Here is a 22612-nt window from a genome sequence, read left to right as displayed (position 1 = left end):
AGGGGTGGGACTGAAAGTTCTGTCCTCTAGTCACAAAGTTGGTTCCCCTGGCAACCAGCCCATCAGATAGGTACCATCCAGATTACTCACAAATGTGTAACAAAAGACACCTTTAAGCCTCTTATCACTCAGGAAACTGTGCTGGAAACTGGATGAAGACCAAATACATATTTCTTTTATTTTTATTTTTATTTTTTTTAAAAGATTTTATTTATTTATTTGACAGAGAGAAATCACAAATAGGCAGAGAGGCAGGCAGAGAGAGAGGAGGAAGCAGGCTCCCTGTTGAGCAGAAAGCCCGATGTGGGGCTCGAACCCAGGACCTGGGATCATGACCTGAGCCGAAGGCAGCGGCTTAACCCACTGAGCCACCCAGGCGCCCCCAAATACATATTTCTTATTATAAATCATCACAGTATGTCTGTCTATTTTTTTTTCTTAATGTCCATTAAAATTTTATAAATCTTTCTGGTTAAATGTATTCCTAGATGTTCTATAATTTTGTTTTTATATTTGAATGAGAGTCACCTCCACTTCTCCATTTGTACCTGGCTATTGCGAATACAGAGAAAAGCTGTTTGATTTTTGTATATTTTCCCTCATCCAGGTATCTTAATACTTTTAATACTTTGCATAGCTTTTGTAATCAAATCTTTTAGGGAGTGGTTCTCAGGTCCTCAGGGTGCACTGAACTAGCAGCATCAGTATTGCCTAAGAACTTGTTAGAAATCTAAATTCCTGGACTCTCTACCCAGATCTACTGACTCAGAAATTTTGATGGTGGGGTCCAGCCTTTGGGATATTAGATATAGAAATATACTTGAAAAAATATCGACATTTTCTTTCTTTTTTTTTTTTTTTTCAGACAGTTCTATTTCTTCTTAACTTGGAGCATTAGATGAAATATATAGGACAGTGTTGGGCACTAATGTATATAAGCTTAACTTTGATTTTGTTTAAAAGGAGATTGTTAGCTTCTGGTGTTTAAAAGTTCTCCTACTTTTGAAATTTGAAATGTAGAGTTTGAAATTTTTATGTAGAGTTTCAAACAGGAATAATGGCCTATTTTTGCAAATGTTTTCCAGAATTTACTGATCTAATCACTGGAGTTTTGCCTTTAACTTGTTAGTGTTTGAAATATGTTGATGAGTTTCCTAATGTTGAACCACATATACATTCAAGGAATAAATACATCTTAGTGGGCTTATTTTAATATGTTACAAGATTTAGCTTGCTAATGCTTATTTCCTAGCATTTTGGTTAATAGGATTATTTATTTCCCTAAAAATGACAGCCCCAGTATTTTTTTCTTTCAATAATATTGTTATTATATCAATAATATTGTTACACCATCTAATATTATTACTGCAGCTTTTCCTGTGCCAGATTTAAAGGTTAATTGCATTTTATTACTAAATTTTATTACATTTTCTGCAGCTTTTCATATCTCAAGCCATGACAGTAACAATAATAATAGTTGCTTCTATATATTCTCATTAGAATTCTACCAAATATCTGGCTGGGTAGCTGCCCTCGTCAAGTAGAACATATAACCATCAAACTGAAGCATGAATTGGGGATTACAGCTGTGATGAATTTCCAGACTGAATGGGATATTATACAGAATTCCTCAGGCTGTAACCGCTACCCAGAACCCATGACACCAGACACCATGATTAAGCTCTATAGGGAAGAAGGCTTGGTCTACATCTGGATGCCGACACCAGATATGAGCACTGAAGGTAAGCATCGGAAGAATCTTTCTGGCTTCTTGCTGAATGTGTTTCAGAGACGCCCTTGCTGTCTGTCCATCTGTCTCCCTATCTACTTACCTACATACCTTTCTGTGTATCATTGAATGACTTAATCATGAATGGTGGAAATGGAATCAATATAAGGTTTTAATTTAACATATTTAATGTATTTTGGCACCTTGGCTAAGATTCTGTTTAACATGGCTCCTTTATTTATTGAACATGTGTTTATTGTGTATTTAAGGTATGTGTGGCATTATGCTGGCAGCTAGGAATACAGTGCTGAGGCAAAGCAGGTATAGCTCTTGTCCCCATGGAGCTTCCAGTCATAAAGAGAAGACATGCATCATCAAATGACCATAAATAGAGATTTACAACTATGATGACATTTTTGTCAGGAAGATACTGCTATGAGAGCATGTACAGGCAAGTAAGATGTAGGAAGAGAGTCAGGGAAGGTTTGCTTGGGTATGTTTGACCTAAGTCTGAAGGCTAGTGAGGGTGAGGTGGGAGAGAGGATCCCAGCAAGAGGGCCACCAGCTTGGGACATCTCTGTGGCAGGAGAACGTAGAGTGTCACAGGAGGTAAAAGTTGGCACTGTGGACAAGGGATGGGAAATGGGCACAATGTGGATCTGGGGACCCCCGTTAGGGGATCACTATAGTGGTTGAAGTGGCAGATCATGAGCGATGACCCAGCTGGGGGCTGGGTGGGAATAGCAAGGCTGTAGTTCCAGCACAAGTACTGGTGGAGTGAGCATGTCTTTGTGAAGATAGGTTATGACATGGGTGCTACTGGGGAAACAGGAGACGAATAAGGCAGAGTTTTGATCTCATAGCAATAGGTGGTAGGAGAAGTTCAAAACTAATTACAATACAGAGAAGAATGTGATGTGAGGAAGGAGTCAGGTGCTCCTGGTGGCTTATGGGGTGTCGGGGGGCAGCAGAGGGAGGCTGTATTTGTGTCATGGCATTTGAAGTGGCCTGGTTTTGACAGGTCAATGGGGAGGGAGGAAGAGTATGCCAGATGGAGGAAACAGCATCAGTGTAGCCCCAAGGCATGGGGTTTTACAGGAATGCTCTGTGTTTCAGCTTGGTGGTGGAGTAGGGTGCTTGAGGGGGTTGGGGGGGGGATGGAGGAGGTATGGGACGCTGAGAACCGTTTCACTACCAGTCACTACCAGTATCAACAAGATGTCAGCAGGGGGCAGCAGAGAGCTGTGGGAATGGCACAGGCCGCGGGAGTTTGGGGAATTGCTGTTCTGCGGGAAAGGAGGAAAGCAGTTGTGCCTAGTCAGAAAAGACTCTACCATCTCCTGCCCCCAAAGTACATAATGTATCAGACACTCTCTTAAGCGATTTCATGCCTTGCCTCATTTAATTCTGACAAGACTCCAGGCAGATGCAGTTATCTCCATTTTGCAGAGGAAAAGACAGGTACAAAAATGTGAAGTAATGTGGCCATAGGAAAAGAGACACAGCCTGGATTTCAACACAGGCAGTTAGACTCAGACCACGGCTGCAGACACCGTGCGGTGACTCCTGTCCCTGCATGCCCCCTCGGGCTCTGCATGCACGTTCCACAGACCAGCGCCCTTGCAGTCCCTGGTAGTCATGATCACCTGGACTTAGACAAGTTGTGAGTGGGCAGGGAGGTGGCTTGTTTCCCCAGAGTCAACAGTCCAGGATGTGGGTGGGGACAGAAGAAAGATCTCAAGGATCCTAGGGAGCTGGACGTAGGCCACCTTGACTATGAATCTCAAGTGGTTCCCAGGCTGGACTGAACCATCACTAGGGAAGAGGTATAATTTTTACTTTTATTTTAATTTTTTTTCCTGAGGGAAGAAATACTCCTCTTGGTAACAGTGGTCCAAAGAAACTTGATGTAGCTGTAAGAGCTTTGCTCGTTTTCAAGGAAAAAAAAACAAACAAACTTCACTTGCACAGAAGATCATTGGTTGAATCTAGGCCCACTGTAGTTGTGTTAGGGTCTTTTTGGGGTCCCTCTGCAGCATAACCGTGGAGCACTTTCCACACTGAGGCAGTTGGGCAACACTCGTGGCAGTGGAAGGAGAGTTCCCGTGTAGCTGTGTGATATCGAGCGACTAGTTCCTGCATTTGGAAAATGGGGTAATCATTTCTGCCTTATGGGATCAAAACAATAGAGAAAGATGATAGATATGAAAGCGCTTTGTTTCTCTGGTTTCAAAACAGAAGATTGTTAGGTTCACCTGCCTATAGCTTCCAGAGAACGTTCTGATTCTTGCTTCCTTACTTCAGGTTTTATAGCATTGTTGCCCATTGGAGTATAAGGTGAGACAAAGCTTAGTGTAGCTCACCTGCATCCCGTCCCATCCCTGCACTGATTATCTGGGGGCCCTGGTGACCAATAGGTATTTGCCTGCTAGTTTGGGGTATGCAAAAACCTGAGGGAAAATCCCATCCCAAAAGGTACACAGTAGTTTGTTAAAACCCAGGGTCACCAGGTCCCATCCCAGTCACAAAAGCAGAGCACCTCCCACACGGAGGTCCTCTGGCAACAACCAGGACAGCAGAAGGAGCGTTTCCAGCTGCAAAAGGCCAAACGCTGAGGCTAAATGAAGGCTTTCTTTGGTTCAGCAGGACCTGGGGAGTAATCAAAGGGTTAACAACCAGGGAAGTTCTGACCACTGGATTAATCTGGGTGGCTGAAAGTATTAGCACAATGAACATATAGATTAATTCAGCTATTTTTGGAACGCTAGAGAAAAATCCATCTGGAAGTGTTTTGAGGTGTAACATAATGCTGTCAGATAAAGTCTGAGAAAGAAGACAGTGTGTTAGGCCTGTCACCACCAGTTGTCACAGACCTGTTACACTCAATTGTACTATCGATCCTTACTCTGGTACATTTTGTCACATGCTGAGGAGTTAGGTTTTTTTCTTTCCTTTTTTTTTTTTTTTTAATTTTGGTTTGTACCTTTCACCCGAGACAAATCGGGCACTCACCTGAAAAAAACCAAATGTGTCCATTAAAATTCCATTTTCCTTCATAGGAAGCACTCAGACTGTGTTTCAACCTCTGTCAGGGCAGTGCTGGTGATAACATAGGGTCTGCCCTTGCCTCCCAAGTGAGGGCATGTGCTTCCCAGAGTCCTCGGCTACCCCTCTGCTGTCACCCTCCGTTTTCTGACTCAACACCGCGTGCAGCTCTGCCGTGATGCCGACACTGACCTTGGAGCCTCGGCATGTGGGCTTGAGCCTGGATGCCACCGCCTACCTGTGTGATAGCGAGAGGGCTATTTCCTGCACTTGGAAAATGGGGTAATCATTTCTGCCTTGCAGGATTATAACAATAGAATAAGATGATTGATATGTAAGGGCTTGGAAAATCACCAAGTTGGGACTATATTTTTAGTCCCAACTTCTTAAGTTTCTACTGAAGGTTGTACTAGATAATATGGATTTTATCTATATTACATTGCAAAGGTGGAAAAGAAGATACGCTCAAATAAAATAATAATACATTCAGCCATAAATCTGCCTGGAGTGAAAAAAGAAGGGTGTGCGTGCGTGCGTGTGTGTGTGTGTCTCTCTCACACACACACACACACACGCACACATGTTACTCTTGGAAAGGCTGAAAGTCACTCCAGAAATAATGCCTTTCAAGGTCAACCTTAGGTAAAGGGCATCTTCAGGGCCTTTTCCACTCCTCTCCATGATTTCAGGCCCTAATGCCACAGGCTGTCCCCAGCATGTCCATATCCCTCTTCTCCCAACCTTTGTTTGCTCAGTACATGCTTTCAGGAAGCTTTTAATCATTCCAGAGTTGGATTAGCCTGGAGAAGGTGTGGGCCACAAGTTAGATTAGAAGAGTCCCGTAGTGTCTCAGATCTAATGAGTATTACTGGATTTTAGTTCATTTTATTTTTTATTCATGAATTTAATGAATGCTTATTGAGCATCTACTGAGAGCCAAGGCCTGTTTTATATTTCAAAATAAGAATCACAAACAGTGAAATGTTTTGTTATACCTGGACAGGGTTTAAAATTTTCAACTTAGCTGTCAAAACAGTTAGAATTTGGAATATTTTATATAAAAATTCTGGATTTCTCTCTTGCCTTTAGGTATTATCATTTTTACGAATGGAAACTTTTTGTCTAATTAAGGTCTGGATGGAGCCTAAATATATGAAATATAAAAAATTAGGGGTTCGGGGCACCTGGGTGGCTCAGTGGGCTGGGACCTCTGCCTTCGGCTCAGGTCATGATCTCGGGGTCCTGGGATCGAGCCGCACATCGGGCTCTCTGCTCGACAGGGAGCCTGCTTCCCCCCCCCCTCTCTCTGCCTGCCTCTCTGCCTACTTGTGATCTGTCAAATAAATAAATAAAATCTTAAAAAAAATTAGGGGCTCTTGTTGATGTTGTGCAAGCTCTGGGTCTGGGCACCCTCTATTTATTCCTTGGTGGGTTGTGTGTTAGCTCAGCCTCCCTAGAATGGTTTTCTAGCAGAGGCACATGACCTGTTGGGCACAGGGAGCCCCTCTAGGGTAGGGGAGAGGAACTAACACCCAGGAAGTTGTTGCTCTCACCTGGGCTAACAGCAACCGTGTGACAGGGTAGGTAGGGGATAGAGACTGACTAAGAACTCAGACTGAGAGCATGGCGGCCTGCAAGTGCCCCTGGCCAGGCAGGTCAGGGAAGAGCACTAGTGCAGTGGTAAAGACCAGAGGCTTTGGAGTTGCACCTGCTGGGTTTCATTGGCCACTGGGGAATAAGCTTGGGGAGGTCTCCTTGCCTCAGTTCCCTCAGATATAAACTGAGGATAAAAATAGTACCAACCTCATAGTTGTTAAAAGGTGATTGCCAATTAACTATTGCCTGCACAGTGCTCAGAACAGCACTTGGCAGGTATAAAGGGCTTAGTAAATGTGAGCTGTCATCAATTAACACAGAGTGATTTGTAGTCCCTAGAAATCAAAATAAGCAAGAGCTCCAGTGGAGGCCAGGCTAAGACAGGTGGGCATCCTGGCCCACATCCTTGTCTGGCATCCTTTTTATGTTATTTAAATATTTGTTTGACAGTTCTTAAGTGTAGCAGCTAAGTGATTCTAGGAGAAGACCACCGTGGGGTGAAACCCGTGTTTAAACCGGGAGCCTTCTGGAGCTTCCCCGTGGCAGCTGTCACTTACCTTCTAGGATTGCATGGCTGAGGTCATAGAATTCCAAGCTCACACATGTCCCTTTTCAACTTCTAAACTATGTGCATGCCTCTTGAAGAATCTTTTACAGATAAAAAGGAAAGGGAGAGATAGTGCATCGTTTGGGCCATTTGATGCAGATCCTTTCTCAGTGAATCTCTGGCCAGAGAGCAGGTGGGGGAAGGGATCCTGACAGGTTCATGTGAACCCCAGTTTGGGCAGGTCCCATGACACTGAGGCTGCAGAAACTGAGCCTGGGGGCTGGGACTCTGCTTCTAGAAGCTCCTACCTCACTTGGCCACTGCGGTCTGTTTGTATACTGGGCATTTAATGAAAGCCCATGTTAAAAATACTTCTTGGGGATAAAAAGTACAGCACAGGGAATAGAGTCAATAACCTTATAATAATGTCGTATGGTGACAGTTGGTGACTATACTTACTGTGCTGAGCATAGTGTATGGGATAGAATGTTGGATCACTGTGTTATACACCTGACACTGACATTGTGTGTCCACTATATTTCAATAAAATTTTTTTTTTCTGCTCATCTCCTGGCAATGTACATGGTAGCTGGAGAGGTATCTGTAACAGGAAACTTGGCCAGTGATGCCAGCCATGGCAGGAAGAACCCAACTTCCCAGTTTGATCAGCTGTCATTCCCTTCCCAGCTGGTATTAGTGGGGCTACACCTCTCACACCCCTTCAGCAGAACAAAAAGCCTTGCCTGGGGGCAGGCCACACCCATATTGGTAGGGTTGCTCAAACATACTTTGGAAGTTTTGCCTCCTTTGATCTCCCAGCTCAAACGGTGCATCAACTACATAGTAGTCTCCCTGAGACAGACAGTGAGACGTCACTCTGGTACATAGGACCTTCTACACTTTGTTCCATTTCTGGTGATGTTTTACTGCCTCTGGGGCAGTGCCATGAGCAACTGACTATGTGGCATGCCCATCTAGCTCTAACCTCAGAATACCCCGAAACCTAGTGAGGAAGTGCCCATCAATGACAGTTTATGGCTGAGTTTGGGCTCTGAGGAATCAAGCAGCACAGAGGAGCTGGCGGGGCTCCCCTTAGATGCCCTCAGAGATCAGGCAGGGAATATGGACACAGGGTGATAAACAGCAGGGAGAGATGGAGCCTGAGGGATTGCTAAATGTGCACTGACCAAAGGCATTCCAGTTACAAATGTCTCTACGCTGCTGTGTGGGACCTGTGGCTTGAGGTGCTTTGGTGAGACTGAGGGATAGAGAACCAGCAGCAAAATTAGAATATTATCTTGGCTTCAGTGTAGATTTTCTGCTCCTAACTCAGAACAGGGTGAGCCTGAAGCTAAGGTAGACCCACCTGGGATGGAGTGGTAACTGAGAGGGCCTTCAAACCATGATGGGGTCTTATAACCTCTGTCCTTCTAAGGCACTGATGCCTGATTGACATTTGTTGTATTGGTCCTTAAGAGGCACTTGCATTTTGGAAGAGGACATCTAAAGAGGGAAGTCTAAACTTACTTGAGTGATTCTCATGACCTCCTGGCTCTATTCCAGGAATTCTAGGCCTCAGGATCTGCAATGAAACCATTGGAGGGGGAATTTTTCCCACCTCTCCCATCATCCAGTGGGATGGCAGTGCAAAGCGCCATCGTGCGCCTGTGTGGTTGAGAGCACAGAGTAACTAGTGAATGTCAAGGCACGGGCTCATAATCCAGGACTCTCTACATTTCCCCCTTTCATCCCCTTTCGAAGTCGTCCACTTCGTCGTGTGACCGTTGTCCACACCCCCACCAAACCACTATCTTTGCTCTGAGAACCTGTGTGCAGAAGAAATTCCAGGCATCTAGGAGCTTGATGGCTTTAGAGTGATCTCTGCCTCACGAGACAAGAGAGTCTAGCAGGCATGAGCAGAGCATTGTGTATCCTCTCAGTGTGTAAAAGGAGAAGACATATGATCACCTAATAATCAAAGTAGTAGTCATGAAGTAATGGTAACTATAATCACAATTGCCCAGTAAAGGGCAATTCAGAAAGCCCGATGTGGGGCTCGAACCCAGGACCTGGGATCATGACCTGAGCCGAAGGCAGCGGCTTAACCCACTGAGCCACCCAGGCGCCCCCAAATACATATTTCTTATTATAAATCATCACAGTATGTCTGTCTATTTTTTTTTCTTAATGTCCATTAAAATTTTATAAATCTTTCTGGTTAAATGTATTCCTAGATGTTCTATAATTTTGTTTTTATATTTGAATGAGAGTCACCTCCACTTCTCCATTTGTACCTGGCTATTGCGAATACAGAGAAAAGCTGTTTGATTTTTGTATATTTTCCCTCATCCAGGTATCTTAATACTTTTAATACTTTGCATAGCTTTTGTAATCAAATCTTTTAGGGAGTGGTTCTCAGGTCCTCAGGGTGCACTGAACTAGCAGCATCAGTATTGCCTAAGAACTTGTTAGAAATCTAAATTCCTGGACTCTCTACCCAGATCTACTGACTCAGAAATTTTGATGGTGGGGTCCAGCCTTTGGGATATTAGATATAGAAATATACTTGAAAAAATATCGACATTTTCTTTCTTTTTTTTTTTTTTTCAGACAGTTCTATTTCTTCTTAACTTGGAGCATTAGATGAAATATATAGGACAGTGTTGGGCACTAATGTATATAAGCTTAACTTTGATTTTGTTTAAAAGGAGATTGTTAGCTTCTGGTGTTTAAAAGTTCTCCTACTTTTGAAATTTGAAATGTAGAGTTTGAAATTTTTATGTAGAGTTTCAAACAGGAATAATGGCCTATTTTTGCAAATGTTTTCCAGAATTTACTGATCTAATCACTGGAGTTTTGCCTTTAACTTGTTAGTGTTTGAAATATGTTGATGAGTTTCCTAATGTTGAACCACATATACATTCAAGGAATAAATACATCTTAGTGGGCTTATTTTAATATGTTACAAGATTTAGCTTGCTAATGCTTATTTCCTAGCATTTTGGTTAATAGGATTATTTATTTCCCTAAAAATGACAGCCCCAGTATTTTTTTCTTTCAATAATATTGTTATTATATCAATAATATTGTTACACCATCTAATATTATTACTGCAGCTTTTCCTGTGCCAGATTTAAAGGTTAATTGCATTTTATTACTAAATTTTATTACATTTTCTGCAGCTTTTCATATCTCAAGCCATGACAGTAACAATAATAATAGTTGCTTCTATATATTCTCATTAGAATTCTACCAAATATCTGGCTGGGTAGCTGCCCTCGTCAAGTAGAACATATAACCATCAAACTGAAGCATGAATTGGGGATTACAGCTGTGATGAATTTCCAGACTGAATGGGATATTATACAGAATTCCTCAGGCTGTAACCGCTACCCAGAACCCATGACACCAGACACCATGATTAAGCTCTATAGGGAAGAAGGCTTGGTCTACATCTGGATGCCGACACCAGATATGAGCACTGAAGGTAAGCATCGGAAGAATCTTTCTGGCTTCTTGCTGAATGTGTTTCAGAGACGCCCTTGCTGTCTGTCCATCTGTCTCCCTATCTACTTACCTACATACCTTTCTGTGTATCATTGAATGACTTAATCATGAATGGTGGAAATGGAATCAATATAAGGTTTTAATTTAACATATTTAATGTATTTTGGCACCTTGGCTAAGATTCTGTTTAACATGGCTCCTTTATTTATTGAACATGTGTTTATTGTGTATTTAAGGTATGTGTGGCATTATGCTGGCAGCTAGGAATACAGTGCTGAGGCAAAGCAGGTATAGCTCTTGTCCCCATGGAGCTTCCAGTCATAAAGAGAAGACATGCATCATCAAATGACCATAAATAGAGATTTACAACTATGATGACATTTTTGTCAGGAAGATACTGCTATGAGAGCATGTACAGGCAAGTAAGATGTAGGAAGAGAGTCAGGGAAGGTTTGCTTGGGTATGTTTGACCTAAGTCTGAAGGCTAGTGAGGGTGAGGTGGGAGAGAGGATCCCAGCAAGAGGGCCACCAGCTTGGGACATCTCTGTGGCAGGAGAACGTAGAGTGTCACAGGAGGTAAAAGTTGGCACTGTGGACAAGGGATGGGAAATGGGCACAATGTGGATCTGGGGACCCCCGTTAGGGGATCACTATAGTGGTTGAAGTGGCAGATCATGAGCGATGACCCAGCTGGGGGCTGGGTGGGAATAGCAAGGCTGTAGTTCCAGCACAAGTACTGGTGGAGTGAGCATGTCTTTGTGAAGATAGGTTATGACATGGGTGCTACTGGGGAAACAGGAGACGAATAAGGCAGAGTTTTGATCTCATAGCAATAGGTGGTAGGAGAAGTTCAAAACTAATTACAATACAGAGAAGAATGTGATGTGAGGAAGGAGTCAGGTGCTCCTGGTGGCTTATGGGGTGTCGGGGGGCAGCAGAGGGAGGCTGTATTTGTGTCATGGCATTTGAAGTGGCCTGGTTTTGACAGGTCAATGGGGAGGGAGGAAGAGTATGCCAGATGGAGGAAACAGCATCAGTGTAGCCCCAAGGCATGGGGTTTTACAGGAATGCTCTGTGTTTCAGCTTGGTGGTGGAGTAGGGTGCTTGAGGGGGTTGGGGGGGGGATGGAGGAGGTATGGGACGCTGAGAACCGTTTCACTACCAGTCACTACCAGTATCAACAAGATGTCAGCAGGGGGCAGCAGAGAGCTGTGGGAATGGCACAGGCCGCGGGAGTTTGGGGAATTGCTGTTCTGCGGGAAAGGAGGAAAGCAGTTGTGCCTAGTCAGAAAAGACTCTACCATCTCCTGCCCCCAAAGTACATAATGTATCAGACACTCTCTTAAGCGATTTCATGCCTTGCCTCATTTAATTCTGACAAGACTCCAGGCAGATGCAGTTATCTCCATTTTGCAGAGGAAAAGACAGGTACAAAAATGTGAAGTAATGTGGCCATAGGAAAAGAGACACAGCCTGGATTTCAACACAGGCAGTTAGACTCAGACCACGGCTGCAGACACCGTGCGGTGACTCCTGTCCCTGCATGCCCCCTCGGGCTCTGCATGCACGTTCCACAGACCAGCGCCCTTGCAGTCCCTGGTAGTCATGATCACCTGGACTTAGACAAGTTGTGAGTGGGCAGGGAGGTGGCTTGTTTCCCCAGAGTCAACAGTCCAGGATGTGGGTGGGGACAGAAGAAAGATCTCAAGGATCCTAGGGAGCTGGACGTAGGCCACCTTGACTATGAATCTCAAGTGGTTCCCAGGCTGGACTGAACCATCACTAGGGAAGAGGTATAATTTTTACTTTTATTTTAATTTTTTTTCCTGAGGGAAGAAATACTCCTCTTGGTAACAGTGGTCCAAAGAAACTTGATGTAGCTGTAAGAGCTTTGCTCGTTTTCAAGGAAAAAAAAACAAACAAACTTCACTTGCACAGAAGATCATTGGTTGAATCTAGGCCCACTGTAGTTGTGTTAGGGTCTTTTTGGGGTCCCTCTGCAGCATAACCGTGGAGCACTTTCCACACTGAGGCAGTTGGGCAACACTCGTGGCAGTGGAAGGAGAGTTCCCGTGTAGCTGTGTGATATCGAGCGACTAGTTCCTGCATTTGGAAAATGGGGTAATCATTTCTGCCTTATGGGATCAAAACAATAGAGAAAGATGATAGATATGAAAGCGCTTTGTTTCTCTGGTTTCAAAACAGAAGATTGTTAGGTTCACCTGCCTATAGCTTCCAGAGAACGTTCTGATTCTTGCTTCCTTACTTCAGGTTTTATAGCATTGTTGCCCATTGGAGTATAAGGTGAGACAAAGCTTAGTGTAGCTCACCTGCATCCCGTCCCATCCCTGCACTGATTATCTGGGGGCCCTGGTGACCAATAGGTATTTGCCTGCTAGTTTGGGGTATGCAAAAACCTGAGGGAAAATCCCATCCCAAAAGGTACACAGTAGTTTGTTAAAACCCAGGGTCACCAGGTCCCATCCCAGTCACAAAAGCAGAGCACCTCCCACACGGAGGTCCTCTGGCAACAACCAGGACAGCAGAAGGAGCGTTTCCAGCTGCAAAAGGCCAAACGCTGAGGCTAAATGAAGGCTTTCTTTGGTTCAGCAGGACCTGGGGAGTAATCAAAGGGTTAACAACCAGGGAAGTTCTGACCACTGGATTAATCTGGGTGGCTGAAAGTATTAGCACAATGAACATATAGATTAATTCAGCTATTTTTGGAACGCTAGAGAAAAATCCATCTGGAAGTGTTTTGAGGTGTAACATAATGCTGTCAGATAAAGTCTGAGAAAGAAGACAGTGTGTTAGGCCTGTCACCACCAGTTGTCACAGACCTGTTACACTCAATTGTACTATCGATCCTTACTCTGGTACATTTTGTCACATGCTGAGGAGTTAGGTTTTTTTCTTTCCTTTTTTTTTTTTTTTTAATTTTGGTTTGTACCTTTCACCCGAGACAAATCGGGCACTCACCTGAAAAAAACCAAATGTGTCCATTAAAATTCCATTTTCCTTCATAGGAAGCACTCAGACTGTGTTTCAACCTCTGTCAGGGCAGTGCTGGTGATAACATAGGGTCTGCCCTTGCCTCCCAAGTGAGGGCATGTGCTTCCCAGAGTCCTCGGCTACCCCTCTGCTGTCACCCTCCGTTTTCTGACTCAACACCGCGTGCAGCTCTGCCGTGATGCCGACACTGACCTTGGAGCCTCGGCATGTGGGCTTGAGCCTGGATGCCACCGCCTACCTGTGTGATAGCGAGAGGGCTATTTCCTGCACTTGGAAAATGGGGTAATCATTTCTGCCTTGCAGGATTATAACAATAGAATAAGATGATTGATATGTAAGGGCTTGGAAAATCACCAAGTTGGGACTATATTTTTAGTCCCAACTTCTTAAGTTTCTACTGAAGGTTGTACTAGATAATATGGATTTTATCTATATTACATTGCAAAGGTGGAAAAGAAGATACGCTCAAATAAAATAATAATACATTCAGCCATAAATCTGCCTGGAGTGAAAAAAGAAGGGTGTGCGTGCGTGCGTGTGTGTGTGTGTCTCTCTCACACACACACACACACACGCACACATGTTACTCTTGGAAAGGCTGAAAGTCACTCCAGAAATAATGCCTTTCAAGGTCAACCTTAGGTAAAGGGCATCTTCAGGGCCTTTTCCACTCCTCTCCATGATTTCAGGCCCTAATGCCACAGGCTGTCCCCAGCATGTCCATATCCCTCTTCTCCCAACCTTTGTTTGCTCAGTACATGCTTTCAGGAAGCTTTTAATCATTCCAGAGTTGGATTAGCCTGGAGAAGGTGTGGGCCACAAGTTAGATTAGAAGAGTCCCGTAGTGTCTCAGATCTAATGAGTATTACTGGATTTTAGTTCATTTTATTTTTTATTCATGAATTTAATGAATGCTTATTGAGCATCTACTGAGAGCCAAGGCCTGTTTTATATTTCAAAATAAGAATCACAAACAGTGAAATGTTTTGTTATACCTGGACAGGGTTTAAAATTTTCAACTTAGCTGTCAAAACAGTTAGAATTTGGAATATTTTATATAAAAATTCTGGATTTCTCTCTTGCCTTTAGGTATTATCATTTTTACGAATGGAAACTTTTTGTCTAATTAAGGTCTGGATGGAGCCTAAATATATGAAATATAAAAAATTAGGGGTTCGGGGCACCTGGGTGGCTCAGTGGGCTGGGACCTCTGCCTTCGGCTCAGGTCATGATCTCGGGGTCCTGGGATCGAGCCGCACATCGGGCTCTCTGCTCGACAGGGAGCCTGCTTCCCCCCCCCCTCTCTCTGCCTGCCTCTCTGCCTACTTGTGATCTGTCAAATAAATAAATAAAATCTTAAAAAAAATTAGGGGCTCTTGTTGATGTTGTGCAAGCTCTGGGTCTGGGCACCCTCTATTTATTCCTTGGTGGGTTGTGTGTTAGCTCAGCCTCCCTAGAATGGTTTTCTAGCAGAGGCACATGACCTGTTGGGCACAGGGAGCCCCTCTAGGGTAGGGGAGAGGAACTAACACCCAGGAAGTTGTTGCTCTCACCTGGGCTAACAGCAACCGTGTGACAGGGTAGGTAGGGGATAGAGACTGACTAAGAACTCAGACTGAGAGCATGGCGGCCTGCAAGTGCCCCTGGCCAGGCAGGTCAGGGAAGAGCACTAGTGCAGTGGTAAAGACCAGAGGCTTTGGAGTTGCACCTGCTGGGTTTCATTGGCCACTGGGGAATAAGCTTGGGGAGGTCTCCTTGCCTCAGTTCCCTCAGATATAAACTGAGGATAAAAATAGTACCAACCTCATAGTTGTTAAAAGGTGATTGCCAATTAACTATTGCCTGCACAGTGCTCAGAACAGCACTTGGCAGGTATAAAGGGCTTAGTAAATGTGAGCTGTCATCAATTAACACAGAGTGATTTGTAGTCCCTAGAAATCAAAATAAGCAAGAGCTCCAGTGGAGGCCAGGCTAAGACAGGTGGGCATCCTGGCCCACATCCTTGTCTGGCATCCTTTTTATGTTATTTAAATATTTGTTTGACAGTTCTTAAGTGTAGCAGCTAAGTGATTCTAGGAGAAGACCACCGTGGGGTGAAACCCGTGTTTAAACCGGGAGCCTTCTGGAGCTTCCCCGTGGCAGCTGTCACTTACCTTCTAGGATTGCATGGCTGAGGTCATAGAATTCCAAGCTCACACATGTCCCTTTTCAACTTCTAAACTATGTGCATGCCTCTTGAAGAATCTTTTACAGATAAAAAGGAAAGGGAGAGATAGTGCATCGTTTGGGCCATTTGATGCAGATCCTTTCTCAGTGAATCTCTGGCCAGAGAGCAGGTGGGGGAAGGGATCCTGACAGGTTCATGTGAACCCCAGTTTGGGCAGGTCCCATGACACTGAGGCTGCAGAAACTGAGCCTGGGGGCTGGGACTCTGCTTCTAGAAGCTCCTACCTCACTTGGCCACTGCGGTCTGTTTGTATACTGGGCATTTAATGAAAGCCCATGTTAAAAATACTTCTTGGGGATAAAAAGTACAGCACAGGGAATAGAGTCAATAACCTTATAATAATGTCGTATGGTGACAGTTGGTGACTATACTTACTGTGCTGAGCATAGTGTATGGGATAGAATGTTGGATCACTGTGTTATACACCTGACACTGACATTGTGTGTCCACTATATTTCAATAAAATTTTTTTTTTCTGCTCATCTCCTGGCAATGTACATGGTAGCTGGAGAGGTATCTGTAACAGGAAACTTGGCCAGTGATGCCAGCCATGGCAGGAAGAACCCAACTTCCCAGTTTGATCAGCTGTCATTCCCTTCCCAGCTGGTATTAGTGGGGCTACACCTCTCACACCCCTTCAGCAGAACAAAAAGCCTTGCCTGGGGGCAGGCCACACCCATATTGGTAGGGTTGCTCAAACATACTTTGGAAGTTTTGCCTCCTTTGATCTCCCAGCTCAAACGGTGCATCAACTACATAGTAGTCTCCCTGAGACAGACAGTGAGACGTCACTCTGGTACATAGGACCTTCTACACTTTGTTCCATTTCTGGTGATGTTTTACTGCCTCTGGGGCAGTGCCATGAGCAACTGACTATGTGGCATGCCCATCTAGCTCTAACCTCAGAATACCCCGAAACCTAGTGAGGAAGTGCCCATCAATGACAGTTTATGGCTGAGTTTGGGCTCTGAGGAATCAAGCAGCACAGAGGAGCTGGCGGGGCTCCCCTTAGATGCCCTCAGAGATCAGGCAGGGAATATGGACACAGGGTGATAAACAGCAGGGAGAGATGGAGCCTGAGGGATTGCTAAATGTGCACTGACCAAAGGCATTCCAGTTACAAATGTCTCTACGCTGCTGTGTGGGACCTGTGGCTTGAGGTGCTTTGGTGAGACTGAGGGATAGAGAACCAGCAGCAAAATTAGAATATTATCTTGGCTTCAGTGTAGATTTTCTGCTCCTAACTCAGAACAGGGTGAGCCTGAAGCTAAGGTAGACCCACCTGGGATGGAGTGGTAACTGAGAGGGCCTTCAAACCATGATGGGGTCTTATAACCTCTGTCCTTCTAAGGCACTGATGCCTGATTGACATTTGTTGTATTGGTCCTTAAGAGGCACTTGCATTTTGGAAGAGGACATCTAAAGAGGGAAGTCTAAACTTACTTGAGTGATTCTCATGACCTCCTGGCTCTATTCCAGGAATTCTAGGCCTCAGGATCTGCAATGAAACCATTGGAGGGGGAATTTTTCCCACCTCTCCCATCATCCAGTGGGATGGCAGTGCAAAGCGCCATCGTGCGCCTGTGTGGTTGAGAGCACAGAGTAACTAGTGAATGTCAAGGCACGGGCTCATAATCCAGGACTCTCTACATTTCCCCCTTTCATCCCCTTTCGAAGTCGTCCACTTCGTCGTGTGACCGTTGTCCACACCCCCACCAAACCACTATCTTTGCTCTGAGAACCTGTGTGCAGAAGAAATTCCAGGCATCTAGGAGCTTGATGGCTTTAGAGTGATCTCTGCCTCACGAGACAAGAGAGTCTAGCAGGCATGAGCAGAGCATTGTGTATCCTCTCAGTGTGTAAAAGGAGAAGACATATGATCACCTAATAATCAAAGTAGTAGTCATGAAGTAATGGTAACTATAATCACAATTGCCCAGTAAAGGGCAATTGAAATCATTTGAACACTCTCTGTATCATGGAGGAATCAAATGGAATCGTTTGAACACTCTCTGTATCATGGAGGAATCAAATGGAATCGTTTGAACACTCTCTGTATCATGGAGGAATCAAATGGAATCATTTGAACACTCTCTGTATCATGGAGGAATCAAATGGAATCATTTGAACACTCTCTGTATCATGAGGGAATAAAAGAACGATCAGTTATTGCATGCATGTCAGTTAATGTTCGCCATCCCATTGGCCAAATGAAAATTGGCATATGTTGAGTGAATAAGATTGGCTCCTTTAACCAATATGGATTAATTCTCTGTTTTGCATTGATCAGGAAGATCCATTTGGATTAAAGAAAGTCTGGGTGAAATTTCTCTAAATCTCTGCCCCATCTGTACAAGCCCTTCTGAGGGATGCAAAAATTCATTCTTCTGACCATAGGCAATCGTTAAGTTTTCTTTGAAAGGAAATTTGCACCGATGCAGGAGTCACTCAGAGCAAAAACCAGGGAAAGTTCAGAGCTGACCCACTGCCTCTGGAGTGTTCTTTTTACTTTATTATTAGTAGGTTTTGACATTGTCTCACCCTTTCCCTCACAACAAAGGAATGGCGCAAGCTCGCATTCCCCTGCCCCTCCCTGCATGGCTGTCATCTCACCAGGCACTGGAGGAGCTCTCATTAGTGGCGATATTGGGGTTTCATTATTCATGTGTCTGTGCTGTGCTTTCTCAATCCCAGGCCGAGTACAGATGCTGCCCCAGGCGGTCTGTCTCCTGCACGCGCTGCTCGAGAATGGACACACCGTGTACGTTCACTGCAACGCCGGGGTCGGCCGGTCCACCGCGGCCGTGTGCGGCTGGCTCCAGTACGTGATGGGCTGGAATCTGAGGAAGGTGCAGTACTTCCTTATGGCCAGAAGGCCGGCTGTGTACATTGACGAAGACGCACTGGCCCGGGCAGAAGACGACTTTTTTCAAAAATTTGGGAAGGTTCGTTCTTCCATCTGTGGTGTGTAGGTGGCCTGTCTGCTTCCCCACCCTCCCATTTTCCTTAGGGACCCAGTTTCCTTAGGTGATGTTAGTAGAATGACCTACAAACAAAGATTCCACCAGAACTGAAAAGATTGGTCACTTGGCTTTGCCCGCAGTCTGCCCCCTTTTGTCTGGGGTTGACATTCTGTCATGCTTTGATTGGGCTGTATTTTCTTTGAAATTCTTCACCGTGGAAGCTGTGACTAACTGACACAGGACAAAAAGCCACAAACAATTGGACTGCACAGTGTTCTAGCATTGGACAGAAAAGTAATGCATGCATCTGTTGTATTACGGCTCAATCACTACACCTTTTCATGGCACTGTAATGTGACCCGCAGAACAAAAGATGGGGGATCCATAGATGGGACTACTTGCACATTGATGCATGCACATGTGCACAGCTTTTCTGCTCAACTGAACTGAAAGGATACAACGAGAGCTGGTCAGTTGCCAAAGAAGGGAATGTGGATAGAAGCATGGACTAAGACAGAGGAGGAGCTCTCATGACTGAAAGTTGATGGCTTTCGAAGCTTGGTGTTGACATCCTGCTTCCCAGTTGTTCCAGTCGGTTCCAGGCACCACCTTCTCTACCCACAACCCTGTGTGACAACCACAGGACAGTTATTGTCTCTCTCTTTGGTGTAATTGAGGCTCAACAAGCGTAGACAGCTTACCGCAGGTCTCATGGCTGGTCTGGGACCAGCTAGTGTTTAAAGCCCACATTTATGTGTCTCAGTGCTTTCAACACAACTTGTTGGTTTTCCAGCACAGTGTAGTGGATTCTGTGTCTTTTTCTTAGAATAAGGCCAGTTTTTCTGCAGCAGTTTCTACAGTGAGAAATGGAACAGCATTCTGATTAGTTGCCAAGGAATTTAGGAAAGTAGTTCTATTTTGTGCCACCTGACTTAAAACATGGTGGGCTGTCCCAGCACCCGAGAGGCCTGAGCCATAGCTCACGAGAGGAGCCGTCCTCCCAGAAGAGCCCAGAATGTGAGACTCACTACCCAGGATTCTGTCGGAAATACAAAGATGAACAAGACCCTGCCTTCAAAAAGCTCACAGCCCAGAAAGAGCCCGGTGTTCAACCAGCCGTCCTGCAGGATTGATCTATGATGATATGCTGGAGTGAGGGAAGGAGAAGTAGCTTTTGTCAGGTGCCTTGTATGTGCCAGGTGCTTTTCAATTTTAATTGAACCTTCACGGTACCCTATGAGGGCAGTTCATTACCTCCGATATAGAGCCGAGAAGACGAAGGATCAGATAGTCAGTCAGCTGCCCGGCATCCATGGTGAAGAAATGGGTGAAATGAGAAAGCTAGGTTTGTTTAATTCAACACCCTTTTTCTATGACACTGCAATGCCTGCTTATTTTCCTGCTTCTTTTTTTTCTTCTGTAATTATTTATTGATAGATATGAGAGACTCTGAATTAGGAAGTATGGGGGATAAGAAGGACACAAGGTAAGTTCCACTGGAGTTCAGAGGAGGCAGGGACATCGTTACTGTGGGGCTCAGGGGCGATGGCTTTTGATTTGTCAGAGAATGCTAGACATCTCACGTTTCTCCTGCAGGTTTACCAAGTTAAATTTATAAGGCAGGATTGAATATTATGAAATCTTGCTCCCTTGTTAAAAATAACTAGAGGTAACTATTATATCTAAGTAACCCATTTATGATCATAATGTGTTGCGTAAAACTTAACCCTAAAAGTGGAATATTTCTAACCAGTTGTGTGTGTGTGTGTGTGTGTGTGTGTGTGTGTGTGTGTGTGTGTGTGAATTTTTTTAATGCCTAAGAAGCTCGGCTATGTAACCTCCACTATAGAAAGACCTTTCCAGGGGGATTTTCCTTTTTCCTCTGAAAGGAAAAATCAGTTTAGGGCTATTAAAGAATGTTTTGGAATAACCTCTCTTGTCCTCAATAAATGGATGTCCAATGTATTTCAAAATTACCTGGAATTTTGCTGAATAAAAGCATTAAAATGACCTCTGATTATAGGATTAAAACTTTTTTTTATTAACTTAGTCTGAAATTTATAAAACAGTTTCCTTGAAGAAGCAGTCAGCTGAGCTAAATTGTTTTTCCTTGCACTCTTATTTTCTCAATTGCTGATGGAGATTGGCAGTTATAGGGCAAAAGGAAGACAAAGGTGAGGGCCCTGCAAAGAAGTGAGGATGAAAACCTCAAAAATGTGTCACAGAAAGTCAAAGCAGGAATGATGTCATTAGCTACTTGTCACTGGCATTAACAAAACTTTCTGGTTACAGATTTCTTAAAGAAAATCATGAAATCTCACTCATGGTTAAGAAATGCCCAAATAGGTTTATTTCTTCAGACATGAATCATGGTCCCTAAAATACTTAGTGTGCAACATTAGGAAATATCTAGAAAAATAAACACATTCTTCTGACCAACTTAGGGTATGGGTGAAAGCCACTTGGCTTTGCCTAAGAAATAATGATGAAAAAATGAGCTGGGGGCCTTGGTAATAAGAGAGTAATGAAAGACAGGCTCTGAAGACAAGTTACATAGATGGGAGAACGCGCCATACAGGAAAAACACTGAGTCAGTTTGTCCAAAAGTTACAACTGAGGATCTTTGCATTTAACCTGGGTATTTCCTTTATTGTTCAGAGGAGCAAACTGAGCCCCAGGGACACCAAGCCACAATTCGTGTAGCAGGAGTTTTAGTTGAGGCCCAGAGGGAAAGGAGCAGTGAGGAAGGGGATTTATTCAGATTTACTGAGGGGTCACAGCAGAATTCACGAGCGAGAACAGCCAGTACTGAGAGTGGGGAAGAATTGGTATGAGGATTAATGAAAATTGGAGTAAGCAGAAGAAAAATGGCTATAATGAGAAAAAGCAAAGGGCAGTGAAATGTCCAAAGGGAGAAGAAGCAGGGGTTTCCTTTCACAAAGATAGTCTTGGGAGATTGAGAAGGCAGGTGTGACCATAGGAACAGAGGTGACTCAAGGTTATGTTCCCAAGAGAGAAGGGCATGCTCTGTAGCCACTGACTTCCCTTTGGGACTAGATTACAGCAGGAAAAAGGAGCAGCTGTAAATAAGGAAAAGCTTAAAAAAAGGTGGCTGGTGCCTGGGGGGTTTAGTTGGTTAAGCATCAAACTTTGGTTCAGGTCATGATCTCGGGGTCCTGGGATCGAGCTCTGTGTTGGGCTCTACACTCAGCAGGGAGTCTGCTTCTCCCCCTGCTTGTCATGCTCTCTCTCTAATAAATGAAATCTTAAAAAAAAGAAGAAGAAGAAGAGGAGGAGGAGAAGGAGAAATAAGGAGAAGAAGAAAAAGAAGCAGCTGAGCAGAATGCGCTGACTCCAAAGTGACTTGTTACCTATAAGGAAAAGAAGTTCCCACAGAAGATGGAATTGAGAATGAACAGGAAAGGGTAGATTAAGCTACCTCTCACTTTAATAATAATAATGGCAGTAATAGTAACAGGGAGAGGAGGGACAACTGTAACAAAAATTCTAGCAAAAAATTCATTCATTCTAATAACAACAGCAATCATAGTAACAGGAAGAGGAAGGACAATATTAGCAACTTCTTCATTCATTCTAATAATAATAAAGGCAAAATACTACAGATAAGGCAGGACACTGGTAATAACTTCATTCTCTTCTTCCCTAACCCATTGCTCCAAAAGACTTTCCTGATTAATGGAAGCATACATCCTCTGGCTTGGATTTGAACCTCAGAGTCATTCTTAACTCCTCTTTCATTCAGAAATTACATTCAGTCCATTGGGGAAACATGTTACTTCTCTTGTCAAAGCACGTAAAGCCTAATTATGTTTTAATCCCTCCACTGACTGGACTCCAGAAACAGTGTTGTAACTTGGTTTCTCTGTTCTTTTCTTCTTCATATCTACTCTCACTTTGTGGCCATTGTGAGCCTATAAAAATGCCTGGTCACATCATGTCATTCTTTGCTCAAAACCTCCACTGAC

The 22612-nt window shown here is 44.0% G+C and overlaps 1 protein-coding gene across 1 annotated transcript in view; it reads left to right on the top strand.

Annotated features, from left to right (window-relative positions):
• Positions 1–20392, top strand: part of LOC111147730 (EPM2A, laforin glucan phosphatase) — a 119258-nt gene extending 98866 nt beyond the window's left edge. The window contains exons 3-4 of the mRNA XM_022503951.1: positions 1501–1742; positions 18358–20392. Coding sequence (XP_022359659.1) covers positions 1501–1742; positions 18358–18635 — 520 coding nt within the window. The 3' untranslated portion in view covers positions 18636–20392. The remainder of the gene's footprint in view (positions 1–1500; positions 1743–18357) is intronic.
• Positions 20393–22612: the final 2220 nt, after the last annotated feature.

The sequence above is a fragment of the Enhydra lutris genome, unplaced genomic scaffold (genome assembly GCF_002288905.1).
Source record: "Enhydra lutris kenyoni isolate GAN:26980312 unplaced genomic scaffold, ASM228890v2 scaffoldscaffold17, whole genome shotgun sequence".
In the NCBI taxonomy this organism is placed as follows: domain Eukaryota; kingdom Metazoa; phylum Chordata; class Mammalia; order Carnivora; family Mustelidae; genus Enhydra; species Enhydra lutris.
Note: the sequence above shows the minus strand (reverse complement) of the source record. Positions and strands in the feature narration are given on the sequence as shown.